General features: G+C 37.5%; 2 protein-coding genes across 5 annotated transcripts in view; both read left to right on the top strand.

Moving 5' to 3' along the window:
* Positions 1–1,117: 1,117 nt before the first annotated feature.
* On the top strand, positions 1,118–4,763 carry clic3 (chloride intracellular channel 3). 3 transcript variants are annotated; one of them, XM_008423971.1, is made up of 7 exons: positions 1,118–1,154; positions 1,332–1,430; positions 2,008–2,117; positions 3,299–3,424; positions 3,515–3,621; positions 3,726–3,901; positions 3,989–4,763. In XM_008423971.1, exons 2-7 carry the CDS (start codon positions 1,395–1,397, stop codon positions 4,151–4,153), a joined length of 720 nt encoding a protein of 239 aa, XP_008422193.1. In that variant the 5' UTR covers positions 1,118–1,154; positions 1,332–1,394; the 3' UTR covers positions 4,154–4,763. The 3 variants fall into 3 exon arrangements, with proteins under 3 accessions (XP_008422193.1, XP_008422194.1, XP_008422192.1); XM_008423972.1 differs by having other exon boundaries at positions 1,132–1,159; XM_008423970.2 differs by lacking the exon at positions 1,118–1,154 and having other exon boundaries at positions 1,168–1,430.
* Positions 4,764–5,638: 875 nt separating this feature from the next.
* The window catches only part of pnpla7a (patatin-like phospholipase domain containing 7a), a 26,284-nt gene continuing 16,038 nt past the window's right edge, over positions 5,639–15,884 (top strand). For both annotated transcript variants that reach the window (XM_008423968.2, XM_008423969.1), the window contains exons 1-19: positions 5,639–5,765; positions 6,196–6,244; positions 6,371–6,445; positions 6,684–6,771; positions 6,895–6,977; positions 7,307–7,407; positions 7,492–7,632; positions 7,722–7,881; positions 8,220–8,300; positions 9,304–9,432; positions 9,556–9,636; positions 10,106–10,235; positions 10,327–10,398; positions 10,484–10,560; positions 10,710–10,865; positions 10,989–11,066; positions 12,202–12,407; positions 12,498–12,629; positions 12,787–12,910. In XM_008423968.2, the coding sequence (XP_008422190.1) occupies positions 6,197–6,244; positions 6,371–6,445; positions 6,684–6,771; positions 6,895–6,977; positions 7,307–7,407; positions 7,492–7,632; positions 7,722–7,881; positions 8,220–8,300; positions 9,304–9,432; positions 9,556–9,636; positions 10,106–10,235; positions 10,327–10,398; positions 10,484–10,560; positions 10,710–10,865; positions 10,989–11,066; positions 12,202–12,407; positions 12,498–12,629; positions 12,787–12,910 (1,962 nt within the window). In that variant the 5' untranslated portion in view covers positions 5,639–5,765; position 6,196. The remainder of the gene's footprint in view (positions 5,766–6,195; positions 6,245–6,370; positions 6,446–6,683; positions 6,772–6,894; positions 6,978–7,306; positions 7,408–7,491; positions 7,633–7,721; positions 7,882–8,219; positions 8,301–9,303; positions 9,433–9,555; positions 9,637–10,105; positions 10,236–10,326; positions 10,399–10,483; positions 10,561–10,709; positions 10,866–10,988; positions 11,067–12,201; positions 12,408–12,497; positions 12,630–12,786; positions 12,911–15,884) is intronic.

The raw sequence follows: 15,884 nt of genomic DNA, 5'->3' as shown, positions 1-15,884 counted from the left end.
AGAGATGCAAAAACACAACTCCAGGTTTGCTGTTTTTGTCCAAAACATTCAAAAACTGTTATTGTGAAGGAGTCATTCACAAAGCCTTGCAAAAGTGTCCATATGTTTTGTTTTTCCCCATTTTGCCACACTGTAACCACAAACTATGTTTTTTTTTTGCAACAGTGCTGATTGTCTATAAATCTTACATACTTTTTTAAACCTTTAAGTGGCCACAATTGTAAGGCATATACCTTTGTGAGCTGAGCTGTGGCTGTACCCTTGGAAAACTGGTCAGATTTTCTCTACTACTGACCAAACCCAAAAGAAACAAGAAACCTGTCGTTGAAAGAAAGTCTAGTCCCATTTGTTTTGCTCATATTAGACCAAAAAGTAACAATTAAGCCAAAATGGAAAACACTATGTGTGGCCAAAAACTGACAACACGCATCACCTTGAAACACGGTGGTGGCAGCATCAAGCTTTGGGGGTGCCTCTCTTCAATAGGAGCAGGAAAGTTGGACGCAGTTGATGAGAAGAATAACAGTTTGTAGCTAAAGTGTACCATCTTTTTAAAAGTGATCAAAATTAAAAAATTTATGTATACTTCATCTTCCCTCGTCTTCACAACTATTCACATATTATTTTGGAGTATCACAGAAATATCTTTGGCTTTTTAAGTTGCTTGTAACTTAGCTAAATTTAAAAAAGCTCAGCGGGTTTGAATAGAAAATTAACTTTTTGGAAGCAACTTCAGTGTCCATGCCCATACTAGCCTCAAAATCCGTATAACCATTACATCTGGACCCCTCAAACTACCTAAATGAGCTCTAAATTTCAAGTTCATTAACATCCAGTAGTACCATGACACTCAGCAGATCTTTTAGGTCTTCTGATTGGCAATCATGTTGGGACTTAAGACACTAAAAAGAATCAGGAACCAATGTTTCAAGACTGTGCTAGCATAAGCACACTCTGATTTTTTCCAGAGTGTGTGCTGCAAGACAGCTTCAACAGATCCAGATATGCTGGTCTAACTGGTAAAGCCAGTGGGGGGCGTAGCCTGACTTAAAGTTTGAGGGGTGTGGCTAGAGAAGAACAAAAATAATAATAATAACAGCAACAGGTGCAGTGAACACTGGAAGGAGGAGGTGAAGAGGCATCACATAATACCGGTAAAGTGAGTTTAAAGTAATGTTTTTGTACCTTTTACAGGCTGTGTAGGAACAACTTGCCTGCACTCACCTTACTACCAGTTTTTCAAGAACCATGAAAGTACATGAGCGCGCATGTGTCAGCCGAAGGATTACTGGATCTTTACAATCAGTTTTGACTTATCTTTGCGTGAACAGAAACAAGCCATCGTGAGAAAGCAACAGGAATAGGTGGACGCTATCAGACAAAGAGAAAGAAAAATGGCTGAGACTCCAAAGATTGAGCTCTTTGTGAAGGTAAGATCAAGAAACTTATATTAACCTACTTTTTTACTAACATATAAGGTTGAAATACTATAGTTGAGTCTGTAGAATGTTGGCATAAAAGTTTTTTTTTTCCTTTAAGAAGTGGTAAACGTTTTGTCGGCTTAACAAGCCAGCAGGTCTTATGCCAAGTCAATCATTTTTAGTCATGAAAGTCGACTTTGTCATTGAAGCCAAGATCTCAGAGATGTTCTCTGTTATATTTTTACCCATTTCGAGGTGGTTAGTTAATTGATTGGATCCAGATATGTCACTGTATGCTACAGCAGAGATAACAAGTTTAATTCAAACAACCAACTGTTTAATGAAGGGTATCAGAAGCCCTAATTCTCCATTTCAAATTTGCATTAATTGCTGTTTCAATCTGTCAGAGGAGATCAGGTTGATGAGGATGCCTGAACTGGTATCTATAATTTATTCAGACACATTACAGAGCTGGCTTTGGTATCCATGTTGCATTGTGCTAAAAAATATCAGTCATCCTGTCATTTTAGAGTACACCCTTAACATATCCATGAGATCTGGTTATGGTTTCCCTGTCTCTATGCAGGCCAGCGATGATGCTGAAAGTGTTGGAAACTGCCCTTTCTGTCAGAGGCTCTTCATGATCCTTTGGCTGAAGGGGATCAATTTCACCCTGACCACTGTTGACATGAGGAGGTAAGATCAGATGAGCTTATTCTTTGCTTGGGGTGTGCTGGAGTCGCCACCTGATTGACATCACACAAAATTATTTCCCAGGGAATGTCATTGAAAACACTGGTAATATATAATCTGTCTTTGTGGTGCATTTTAGGAAAATATTTCTCTTTTTAAAGATTTGTCATGGCACTAGTGGCCATTACTTGAGGTATTTAGATAGGAAATAGGCAGAGAGAAGTGGAGAAGACATGAAGGAAAGGTCCCATGGTTCAGAATCGAACCCCAGATGGCTGCGTTGAGGTCTAATAGCCTATGTATAAGGGGAGCCCATCCTACCTCCACACCACGCAACGCCCCAGAGAAATATTTCTGACTGCAGGGATAAGAGAAAGCTGTGTCTTAAAACCCAGTAAACTACAAATATTTTCAGGAAATCAAAAGCCTAACATTGATTTGATATTGTTAATACAGGGGAAAATATATTGTAAAATAGCCAGAGACTAAATATTAATCCGCTAATCCTCTTTAGGTGTAAGATAGCAAAAGCAAGAACCAAAGCTAGCTGCTACAAAGGACAGATAAGTCGCAAAAATAGACCGTTCTCACAAGCTTTTTCTTAAAAAACATGTATATCAGACATCTGTGGATTAAACTTTGCAATCTTGGAACAATTTAGGCCAAAGTTGTAAAGCTATAGTCCTCAAGGCCATGATCCCAAAGTTTTTAGGTGTGTCTCTGCCTAAACACACCTTGATCTAATCATTAGGTCATTAGATAGATTCTGTAGAACCTGACTGTTTGATCAGGAGGCAATTTAGCCATTTTATTAAGGCACATTGGAGCAGGTTGTGGGATCCTGGCCCTCACATGACTTCAGTCTGACACTTCTGATGAAGGCAGACACTTTGCACAATTGCCCAACTATGCGAAAATAAAGCTGTGTTAAGCTGAGTTAGACAATAGATTATCTTTGCCATGTTGAAATTCTGACTTCTTGACTTGAATGCTATTATCTGATGTCAAACACAACTCAGAGTTCTGGTACCTAACATCAGTTATTGATGCTGCCATCATTGGACTTTTCTGTTTTTATGCAATGAAATGCAAGTTTTGCTCAGGGAATTTTCTTAAGTAAATTTAGGTATATTTCAGTTTCTAGCTGGACTGCTAATTCCTCTCTGGTTGTTGTCCTGCTGCAGGGCACCTGATGTGCTGAAAGATTTGGCTCCTGGATCTCAGCCTCCTTTCCTCATCTACAATGATGAAGTCAAAACAGACACTAACAAGATTGAGGAGTTCCTGGAGGAGAAACTTGCCCCACCGAAGTAAGTAAAGCGATCTATAGTAGATCATTTTTTTTATGACAACATTAAGTAACTATCAAAATTTGTAACCATACTTTGTAAAAATCATAGCTACCCAAAACTCGGCTGTCGCTACAAAGAGTCCAACACCTCTGGACAGGATATCTTCAGAAAATTTTCAGCATACATTAAAAATCCCAATCCTGGGCTAAATAGCAGTAAGAAAAATTCCCAGGTGTTCTAACTTACATTCTGAAAAAAATGGCCTCCTGGTTGCAAAGCTTTCAGAACACTTTGCAAAGGTTTGTTTCTTGTCTTCCAGTGCTTGAGAAACAGTTTCTGTCAACTCTGGTTAAGCTGAGCATGTACCTTGACACTCCACTCACTCACGAACTGGATCAGAACCCAAATATCGCAGAGTCTACACGCCTCTACCTCGATGGTGACTCCTTCACCTTGGCAGACTGCAACTTGCTTCCCAAACTCAACATAATAAAGGTAAAAGAAACTCACAAGAGAATTGCCTTCAAAAAATAATAATAAAAAATCACCACAGCAAATCTTTTCTCATGGTTCTCCCATTAGGTGGTGTGTAAGGAGTACCGTAACTTTGACATCCCCAGGGAGCTGAAAGGACTGACACGTTACCTGGATAACGCCTACAAACAAGAACAGTTTCGCTACACCTGCCCAAATGACTCAGAGATCCTCATTGCTTACAAATCTGTGGCCAAGTACCTGACCAAATAGACCAAGAGGGAATGACAAACTATCAGGGTTGTTTTGTTTTTAGTATTTATCTGCTTTAATTGAAACTCTCATTTATCCTTTGTTTTGACAAGTTTAATTGTATGTAACTACATTGCTAAGTTGTACTTGTGCTTGAATAGGACCTCTCTTCCAACTGGTACCAAAATGATTCTGTAAGGTGGCCTCCACTGTGAGTAAAGAAGAAGCAAAACTGTTTCAGAAAAAACAGAAATGCATTTGCTCATAAAAAGAGATATTTGCAACATAAGGTTTACATTTGCATAACAGGTTACTGCAAATATCAAAGATTTTGTACACACTAAAAGTGCTGTGCTATTTGGTCTTCTTCAGTCTTTATAAGGTGCAGGTCTGCTTCATGCATCTTGCCAAAGCTGGATGGTTTATAGGTATATTGTTGCTGTGTTTCATAAATCAGTATTTTGCATTCAGTTAAATAGTCACAAATAAAAAAAGGAATGAGTCAGTTCTGTATTTCAGTAAAGTCTCTAAGCTATGTTTACTTATGACATAATCTGTAATTGAATGAAGTGTGGTAACATAAAAAATATTTTATTTTGTTCAATATTAAAAGCTGCATTATATAAAGAAATCATGGAGTTGATGGATTCATTTGTTGAATTTTGTGTGACCCCCCAACCCCCCACCCTCCAAAAAATAAAAATAAAAATCTAAGAATACTATTTTGGAATACATTAAGTTAATTTTTGATCTTCAAACTCACAAAAAATGATGCAAATGTGTGCATGTCTAATGTTGGCATTACCATTTCAGTATTTCATAGCATTCAAGCTTAATTTAATTATTACATGATATATTGGAACATAACTTTACCATAAATGATTATGTCATGCAATTGATAGCAAGATGATGTTTCTAAAATCCAATGGAGAATCTGTACCAAGACTTGAATTGTTGTTCACAGTCATTTCTTGTGCTTTATTATTTAACTGAGCCTGTGGCTTGTATATCAGACCTTTCAGATGTTTTAAATATTATTTTTCCATTTTAAATTTTTGCACCATTTTGTGTTGGAATGTCATATTAAATCTAAAAAATAAAAGTAATAAAAAAAAACATGAAAGTTCATGGTTGTAAACTAAGAAAATTGGAAGAATTTCAAGGAATATACATATCTTTGCAAAGTATTAGACATACATTTCTTAATAAAACAAAATATGGATTGTTCATTTTGATTAATTTATAAGTTTGTTGGTTGCAACGGAGTAAAACTGCAATGCTGTAGTAAAAGACGGGTTAAATTTTCTCAACATCCTAAAAGTCAGTAGTAGAAGTGTTCAGGCAAGAGCCAGAGTATTTAGCTCTGGTTAAGATAAAAGTGAAAAGCAGACTTCACTTTGCTCAGCTCAGACGTCTAACTTGTAAAATTAGAATGAAACTTTCCATTTTAACGATAGTGAAACATGCTTCGTTCTGATTGGATACCTGCCTCAAGCGAAACCAAGGCAACAGCAGAAAGGGGCGGGTCAAAGCAGCTGACAGCATAAAGAAAACTTTGTTAGCGCGTTGCTAACAAATTTGTCTGTTCAGCGATGTAAATAGTAGGAAGCAGCACTTCGAAAATCACATAAAAGTAAGCATTGTTACTCCTGTTTTTCTCGGATAATTGTAATGGTTAAATTAGCTGTTGAATTTGGCTATTTTGTTTCACTAGCAAGACGGTAAACCCTGCTTAGGCAGCTGCTAGCTAATGATAACCCAAGCTAATAGTATTTTTCTTTCTAACCACGTCGGGAAATCATCAGCTGTCAATCGCTTTGTTTGCCTAATTACACGAGCATATCATGTACTTATTTCATGAAGCTGGAGGGGATTACCGAATGAGGCTAACATTCAAATCCAGGTTCCTCTTTTCAATTATTTCTTTCCTTTTCTCCAGAACGCAGAGAAACCTTCACACAATCGGACTTCTCTTTTTTTAAAACGTTGATATCCTTTCTTTTTGTAGGTCACGTTTTATTTAAGTGTGAGGCTAATCGTTTACTGGGATTCTTGTTACACAGGATGGACTGTGCTGCAGATGAGAGGGAGCTCTGTCAATGGTCCAGTTCGGTATGCATGCAGCACAACTTCTTTTGATACCTATGACAGAAGCGACATTCATTTAAATTCTTTAGTCAATGTGTATTTTTTAATTAATTGGATAGGCAAACTAGTGCTAATATCAAATATGTCTAGATGCTGACGGGCAGCAGGAGTGCTCTGAAGGCACGAGTTCAACAGTTTGTGGAAGAGAGGATGCAAACCACGATGGTAAGAATTACTGAATAATAAAAATTGACAACACTTTTCATAGCAGTTTGCTTCTTATTTCCCTTGTTCTGTGCATGTCAGAACCATTGTGCATAAAATATTAACTTATAGCTTGATTTTCTGTGATCTTGTTGTTTACACTGGTAAAGAATCAACCGGTGTTTAATCTAACCTTACTGATTTAAAATCTTATTGTTGGCTCGGATTATTTATCACATTATTTCTTGTGTACATCCAGCTAACAGGTGTACTGATCGGAGCAGCGGTCGCTGTCGTACTGATTGGGATCGTGGTGCTCTTCTATTACAGAAAAATCAAGCTTGCTCGTGAGTCTTCCAAACTCATCCTAAATTACATATTGTTCAAATAAATATTTAATTTCATATTACCCACTAAAGGAACTGTAATGTAATTGTATCTGCATTTTACATTTTGATTCTCTGACAAAGGTGAGCAGCAGCCTGGTGTGCCCCAGTATCGTTTCCGAAAACGAGATAAAGTGCTTTTCTATGGAAGAAAGATAATGCGAAAGGTTTTTTCTTTTCTATTTACATTTTTGTTGGCATGTCTGAAAACAACTATTTACATTTTGCTAGATTATGGTTCTCTAATTTACTTAAGTCTTGGGTTACTTTTCACATTTTTTTCCCTTAAATAAATTACTCTATATGTTACTATAAACCTGGTGTTTGTGTGATACAGCGAGCGGGTCACTTGAAATAGAGAAGTATTGTAAGCCAAAAGGAAACCAAACTTTGATCTCTATCTTTAGACAATTCATTTTTAAGTTTTTCAGTAATTTGGTGTACGCCTCAAAGAACAACAAACTTGATTGTGTTCTCTTTGTCTTCTCTGCTCAAGGTTCAAACGCTGTCCTCTACTCCTCCCCCTTCCTTATCCTCAGTGTCAAAGCAACCGCAGCGCATACGCAAAAGAACCAAAGTTCTGAGCATAGCTCGCAGGTTTGCAACATTTTTACATGTTATTTACTGTGAAAACAATTATTTTTAGGTCTTGCTCTTAAATCAGTTTCTCTGTTCTAACAGAATCTTGAGGATCCGTAAAGACCCACCGACTCTGCAGCATAAGGAACCTCCTCCATCTTTGCTGGAGGCAGATCTAACAGAGTTTGATGTGCAGAGTTCAAATCTTCCTTCAGAGGTTCTCTATATGCTAAAAAATGTTAGGTAAACAGTTTTGCAACATCTTTGCTTATAAAATTTTGTCTCCCTATTAAGACGGTGTAATAATGCTTGTTTTGTCACACTTCTTGTAGAGTCCTGGGTCACTTTGAGAAGCCTCTGTTCCTGGAGTTGTGTCGCCACATGGTGTTTGTTGAGCTTCAAGAAGGGGAAGTGCTTTTTAGACCAGGAGATGACGATGACAGTATATATGTGGTCCAGGATGGTCGACTTGAGCTCTGTGTTCAAGAAAATGTATGTCGCCAACAACTACAAATAGCTCTTTTTAAAAAATATATATTTATAGATAAAGTGATTTCAAGTTTGGTTTCAGTAATCCAGTCATTTTTTTCCTTATGTGCAACATATATCACTCTACAAACAACTGTTAGATTGCAATGTTGTGTTTAAATGTTGATTTTAAAAATGACATTTAAGAAATATGAACAGCAGAGGGCAGTAAAGTAACATCTATCTATATGGATTATAAGATATTTTGAAATGTAGTTTTTTTTATGACGTCATTGTTTGATGGCATATTCAAGCAGACGTTGAACAAATATTCAGTTTTATGGATGCTTTTACTTTTAAAGGATGGCACAGAGCCAGTGGTGAAGGATGTTCACCCTGGAGACAGTGTCCACAGCCTGCTCAGCATTCTGGACATCATCACTGTGAGCCATTATTTATTCTCTCATTTTACATTTGACTGGCTTCTGTCCTCATTGGTGCGTTCATCTGACTGCATCAGTTCAATTAGATCACCCACATTCCTTTGAGTAAACTAAAAAATGCAAGTATCTAGTTGGATAGTTTTATTTCCATTTTATTATCATAAATAACATGTTTACTTAACACCTCGTAATTTCATGAAACATTTGATTATAACTCTCTCTCTCTCTCTCTCTAATATATATTTATTTATCCCTTTCAGAGAGGAGATTGTGCAATCCAGATTATCTATTTTAAAAATAGAACACATAAAAATTTAATTAACACATATAACGGATATTAAAGTGAGAGAATCGGGTTATAAAAAATAAGAGTACACAGTTTTATAATGAAACTATATGACTGTTAAACATAGAGAAACATTCATATATATTTATGTATATTCTGTATAAATACAGTCCCTGCCAAAAGTATATATATCCTTCATGAAGTTATCCAGCTTTTCATGACCTGTGTTCTGCTGGCAGGTCAACCTTTGATCTTAAGAGTTTTCTATCATATATATCTAATATATATATATATATTAATATATATATATTTTTTTTTTTTTTTTCAATTTGCAGGTGTATTATATAATGGTCAAACACAAAAATACGGCAATAAAACTAAAATGCAGTGAAGTTTGTGGTTGTAAATTTAAGAGATGTTTGAGAAGCATTAATGTATTTGCATGGCTCTGTGCATAGATATAATTACAGGAGAAGTTATTTCAATTTTCACGTAGTTACCCAGTTTTTGAAATGTAGTTCAAGTTTAACATTGATGTGTAGATTACAACAGAATAAGCTTTTATTAGACCTGCAGGGTAAAATTCAGGTACATCCAGAGATGAAATGGACTGTATGTTAAACGTATAAAATAACAGAGAAATAGCACCTGTTGGTTATTCTCTTCTATTTTCGGAGTTTTTATTGTAGTTTAATTTGTCTTCTCTCCTATTTCCAGGGTTATCCAGCTCCGTATAAGACTGTATCAGCACGAGCTGCAACTCGCTCCACCATCTTGCGCTTATCTGCTTCAGCCTTTGAGTCAGTTTTCAAGAAATACCCCGAGACACTTGTTCGCGTCATCCAGGTATGGAAAGTCTAACAATAAAAATAAAATGTGAATACATTGTCATAAATTAGAAGTAATCACAAACTTGTGAAGAACATATCTTGCTCTGTTTAATTATTCTTGACTTTATTGGATTTGCAGATAATCATGGTGCGACTTCAGAGGGTGACCTTTCTGGCGTTGCATAACTATCTGGGCCTAACAACCGAGCTCTTCAATCCGGTAGGAAGGAAATTAATTGGTGCACGCATATTTGTGTGTTTACACAGAGTCACGCAGAGAGGCTCATGCTGAATACCTAAGCTTGGTGATTGATCAAATTACACATAACAAACATTAGAAAAGCATTTGCACACTAGATCACACACAGGGAAGCTACTTTTACAGATCATTAAGCACATCTTCACAACTTCGTCATTCCTCCTGGTCAGGGAGATGTGAATAGAAATTAATGCAGCCGTTTCACAAAAAATGGGGATCACTGACCTTTAAATAAGGTGGTTACTGACTTTAGTACCATCTGATAATTTCAGTAGTATGCACAAATTATTTTTTTTCAAAATCAGTATATATATTTTTCTAATGTTTGACGTACTGATTTGTGAATGGATCCTGCTCTTGGAGCTTACGATTGTCTTTGCTTCTAAATATTAAATACTTGAATTTATTTCTTTTATCTCTTCTTTGGCAGGATAGTCAGGCTGTGCCGTTGTCCAATATAAACATTGTGATGTCTGAGGTAAATTCTGTAAAGATTGCTCGTCGTCACCATTTCCAGGATGAGTTTCCAGCTGTGACCAATGAGACCACTTCAGAACCAGGTATAGCGATCTTACACATGCACACATTTCAAATGAAGCTTTTAATTTCTCATGTTTGATCTGCTTCTTGTACTGTTTTCCATTTTAAAAGATGGTGTTAAGGATAGTCCTCTAAACAGCTGCAGGAGGTCGCGGTCCGTCTCTGCTCCCACTGATTGTGGAGGTGGGTCGCTTTATTATTTTTTGTCTGTCCTTCACATATTTTTTAAGAGGAATTATGGTTGTAAAATTTCTTCTTTGCACAACAGGAAATGACCTTAACATGGCTTGTGAACGAGCTCGTGTCACAATAGAGGAGGCTCCATCCAGTCCTCTCACTCAGAAAGTAAGACTTTACGGTTTAACTTCTCATTTATGTTTGCTCTAATGTTTCTCTGAAGCTTGGTGTGAAATTATCCAGAAAGCTGCTGTACCTCACAACGCTACAGCTGTTATTGTCTGATTTAAACGACTTTCTTGTGTCTGGCTTTGTAGTCTGCTCTAAAGAAGAATGTGACGATGCAGCAAACACCATCTGAGGTGTTCCACTACACTGACAGTGGAGGGCAGTCTGACGCCAGTAACGTTGGTAAAAGCAGCACTGTCCTCCAGGCTGCTAAGAAAGACTTCCTGGGAGTCATCCAGCTGCAGGTAAATGTATCAACACAAATACATCTCAATAAATGAGAATCTCATTCCAAGATGATGAAAGATTCTTTTTTTTATGCTGTTGTAATGAAGGTTTTAATTTAATTTCTTCTTTTTTTCTTATAGGACCCCAGTTTACTGGATGGCAGGGTGACCCTTCACCATGTGAAGGCTGGTTCTGTTGTAGCTCGTCAAGGAGACCAGGTTAGAGAAAACCTTTAAACACCTTTTTTATTCTTATTTTTTTATTTACAAATTTTCATGACTGTTGTCAATTTCTTTTCACAATCCGTTAGCTGAGTTGTTTGGTATTTTTAGTTATTATATCACAGGAGGTAATAAAAATGTCTAACAATGCTATTTGGCAAGACATCCTAACTTTTGAAAAAACAAATTTTCTCTAAATGATGCTGTATTTGAAATAAAACAGATCAAACCAAATAACAACGATAATAAAATAAAACATACTATAAAGACAGTATGACAGAAACCACAATAAAACAACTCGTACTGTGTAAGAAGCCTCTGAAAGCAAATGTTTTTAAGAGAGATGAGATGTTTGCAAGTTGAACAGCACAGTTGAAGTCTGTGGATTACATCCATGAAAATCCACTCTGTACCAAATTACTTATTTTGTTTCTGATTTTTATTGGGCGTTTTATGTGATCAGACTGGTGACCAGGATGAGGAGGGAATGCTGGGCTGCTGTGGTTGTGTACAATTCCCCCCGCACGTTACTAATTGAACTGTTTGTTGAATTAAACAACGTTCAAATGTTTGTCCTCCAATCATCCAACCTAGTAAACTCCACCAAATACAAGATGATATAAGAAGAAGTAGTTTGGCAGAGGTAGAAAGGATTTGGCAGGTATTTATTTGTTTATTGGCACAGCCCACATGTTCAACTTTGCTGCTCAAACAAACTCCTCCCAGCCCCCTTTTTATTTTTTTATTTTTTTTTACAGATGTGGCACAATTTAAAGTGAATGAACAAGCTTTCCAAGAGTATAAGATGTGGTTCAAAGTAGCACTCTTGCAACAAATAATTGTGCTTTTCTTTTGTGTGTTAAATTTATGTAACATATTTTTTTCAAGTGATTTTTCTAAGAGATCTTAAGTTACATATTTGATTTTACATATTCATTACTTGTGCTGCCAATCAGCCTTGTGATACTTTCATGAGATTATTGGGTCTTCTGATCAAAATGCAGAAATGCAACATAGAGTTGACACTTAAACATCAGGCAGATTTTTTTTTTGCTGTCAAATAAACATCCATCATCAAACCCTCTAGCTTTTTAATTTTCCCTCAGTTGACTTGTGCCTGCTTGTTTTCTAGGAAGTGAGCATCCAGTTTGTGATCTCCGGCCTCCTCCATGTTTATCAGAGGATGATTGATCGTGAAGAAGAAACTCGTCTGTTTGTGACGCATCCTGGAGAGCTTGTGGGTCAGCTCGCTGTGTTGACCGGAGAGCCTCTCATATTTACGGTTCGAGCCCAGCGAGACTGCAGCTTCCTCTCCATTTCCAAAACCCACTTCTACGAGTCAGTCACGTCCTGATCATTACTCTCATTTTGTGTTAAAATCCACTTTAACTTTAATTTCTCCATACCTTTGTTTCTTTAATTCTTTAGGATAATGCGAGTTGAGCCAAAAGTGGTCCTGAATGTTGCTCACACCGTCTCCAGGCGGATGTCGTCTTTTATCAGACAGATAGACTTTGCCCTTGATTGGATGGCTGTGGAGGCTGGCAGAGCTGTTTACAGGTTTGTGTCGTCAAATCTTTGTCATTTTCATAAACGTTGTCTACTTTTATGAATGGATAAAGATGAACATCCCCAAAAAAGAAGATAATAATTGAGCATATTCAACTAAATAAGATTTATTTAACTAAATTAAAGCTATTTTATTTGCTTTTCCTAGGCAGGGGGAAAAATCAGATAGCACCTTTATAGTGCTGAGTGGTCGACTACGCTCTGTGATCAGGAAGGACGACGGCAAAAAGGAGCTGATAGGAGAGTATGGACGTGGTGACCTGATTGGAGTGGTAAGACATGAGGCAGAAAGTTTTGTTTTTTTTTTAAATGTGGAAAATCAGAGAAAAAAAGGAACATTTTTCTTTGTGATTTTTATAAATTTAATTTGGAAAAAAAAGCCAATATGTACAGTGATGAGGAGGAAAGCATGTTTTTCTGAGTTTACTGTGAGACAGCTGCAGCAGAGAGCAGCATTTTAGGGTCACCACATCCCCATAATAACTATTAGGGGGTCACAAAATTATTCCTAGGACCTCACTTTGGACACCCTTACACTAGATGTTGTAACACTGATGTTTACTTCAGTATTGCTTGCCAATGGGGAAAAAAGCTGTTTAAAACAAGATTTACATTTAGTTTATTAAATTAATAAAAAAAATTGCAGTCAATTAGAAAAAAAACATTTTATTAAAAATTCACCTCAAAAAAATTTTTTTATACCATTTTCAATAATCAGTAATCAAAGCTTTTTTATTTTAGCTGAGCAACTTTTTACACGTTAAAGTTTTATTCTCCCCAGATTCAAGTTTTGCTCTTTATGGCTAAACTCTGTTGTTAAAGGCTATGCTGTTTTTAGTTTTACACCTTTGCTACTTTTTTAAAGCTAAACCTCTTAGTTACCCTCACCTGGCCTCCCACTTGCTGTGGTGACGGGTTTCTGCCACAATGCTTCTAATAATACCTGGGCTGATGGATGCTATGGTTACTGCTACTTGGAGGAGGAAAGCTGTCATTGCAGCTGTTGTGGTAGTGAAAATAAGGATGCGATGGAGGTGTCTCGCACTCGGAGACACATTTAGCCTCACTGTATTGACGTCAGCTCTTCTTGATGAAATGAAATGAAGACAACTCATTTACAGCTCCTTTCTTTTACTTGTGATCTTTATTTCACACTGTGCTATTACAGGACTCGTAAGCAGTAAACAGGTTTGTAAAGAATAACTGATTCATATCTTGAAGGAGCTGAATAAGGCAGGTTTTTTTTTTTTTTTTTTTTTTCTTTTACTTGTGATCTTTATTTCACACTGTGCTATTACAGGACTCGTAAGCAGTAAACAGGTTTGTAAAGAATAACTGATTCATATCTTGAAGGAGCTGAATAAGGCAGGTTTTTTTTTTTTTTTTTTTTCATAAGTTAATAATTTTGTGCAGACTTAATGCAGGGCTTAAAGAGCTCCGGCTTGGGGCCGGATTTCTGGCTTTTGACCAAACGGTCCGCCTCAACCAAACTGTAGTCTCCGGGCTTAAAACCCGGAGGTTTTGTGTCGGCGGCGACACATCTAAATTTGCAGTACCGCAATTCCGCCACACGTAGCGCTATCTGAAAAATTCCAACGGTTTCTGAAAGGGGAGACGTTGCACTTTCCAGCAAATATCGGGTTAATACGGCAACTTCACAGCTGCAGCTGCAGAGAGTGTAATTAATCCGTAGGGCACTGGTTAATAGACGGTAAATTGCGAAAATAACTTGCTGGATATTGAAAATTCCGGTTGTTATGGTTACATGGGTAAGTATATCATCTCACAGGACATTTAAAGAACTACTTACAATTAAAAGAAGAAAGATTTATTTGGTCAGACACAGGCGCGGACCTATGGGGGGGGCTGGGTGGGCGGCTGCCCCCCCGAGTCTGGAGGTGCCAGGGAGGGAGGAATGGTTTCAAGTCGCTTAAATGTCTGATTATAGACGGAGAAAGTGCGCCCTCGCCTGTTGAGAAAGGTGTATTTAATGTTAAACTTACCTTCCCCAATGGAATATATACTACTCAGCCCCAATGGCTGTTTCACTCACGGTTTAGCCAAAATGCTTCCTGGGTAAAAATCAAGACATACGCGGCACAACCTCCCCCCTCCTCCGCTCAACAGTTTCCAGCAGCGCACGTGAGGGACCTGGTGATTCGTTAGGGGCCCAGTAATTGGCCCTGTCCCCCGGCCCGACGCTGACTTGTTCCGCTAGTGGTCAGACGTTTGAAACTTAGGCGTAAAGAGCTCCGTCTGGGGGCCAGACTTTCAAGCAAAGAGAGCAATGGACCAAACGGCCCGCCTCAACTGTAGATAATGGACAAAGATGTCGCCAATCAGAATTCTAGCTCCCGTGTTCTTGACCAATGACTGTAAAACGGTTTGTAGAAAAGAAGCGCATGCGTTCGGTTTGGCGGTTAAATCAAATGCGATGTGAAAGAAGATGGAGTTTGTCTCACCCAGTGATGTTTTATTGAGGATTTTTGTACATATGTTTTGGCAGTTCTGTGATCATGTCAAAGCAGCAACTTCTATTAAAAAGTGTTTTATTGTCCGTCAGAATTCTGCCCGCTTCCATGGAAGGACAACAAAAAATCGCTCTTATAAACATGTAATTACTAAAATCAGGATACCCTCACTTTGTATCCCTCTGAAAAATAAACCCATTTAAATAAAGAAATCCCTCCAGGGGTGATACCACGATAGAGAGCGTTAATTTTATAGCGTTAACACCGGTGCTGTAAGTGGTCTGATATGAAACGGGTGTAATAGAACAGCGGTACCACAGCACATTTAAATTTCAATAATCAAAATACCAAAATTGTTTCCGTTGTTTTAAAAGGTTTATGTCAGTCTGCCTTTTCCCATCGATACGCCCTGCACCTTAGGGGGTAAAAAAAAAAAAAACGACGTGCACATTGCGCAAAACTCTGAAACAGGAGAAGCGGGACATAAATCGGAGCGACAAACTAGATGTGAATTATGGCATAAAAACAGAGAATCTGACGCTGAGCAGTGAAAAATCAACACGTGATGTGAAACATATGATGATTAGGAGGCGCAGCATGTGATGAGTGAAGATTACTGATGGTCAATAAACGATAAAATTAATTTAGCAACAGAAAAGAAACTAAAGTGGACATAGCAATAAACCAAGAGAGGATGATACTAATCAAAGGAAACTAAATGGAAATGAATGAAGAACAAAATGCAAGAATAAACTAAGAAACTAAAGTAAATACA

The sequence above is a fragment of the Poecilia reticulata genome, linkage group LG12 (assembly GCF_000633615.1).
Source record: "Poecilia reticulata strain Guanapo linkage group LG12, Guppy_female_1.0+MT, whole genome shotgun sequence".
NCBI lineage: Eukaryota > Metazoa > Chordata > Actinopteri > Cyprinodontiformes > Poeciliidae > Poecilia > Poecilia reticulata.
The sequence above is the reverse complement of the archived record's forward strand: the minus strand, read 5'-3'. Positions and strand labels throughout refer to the sequence as shown.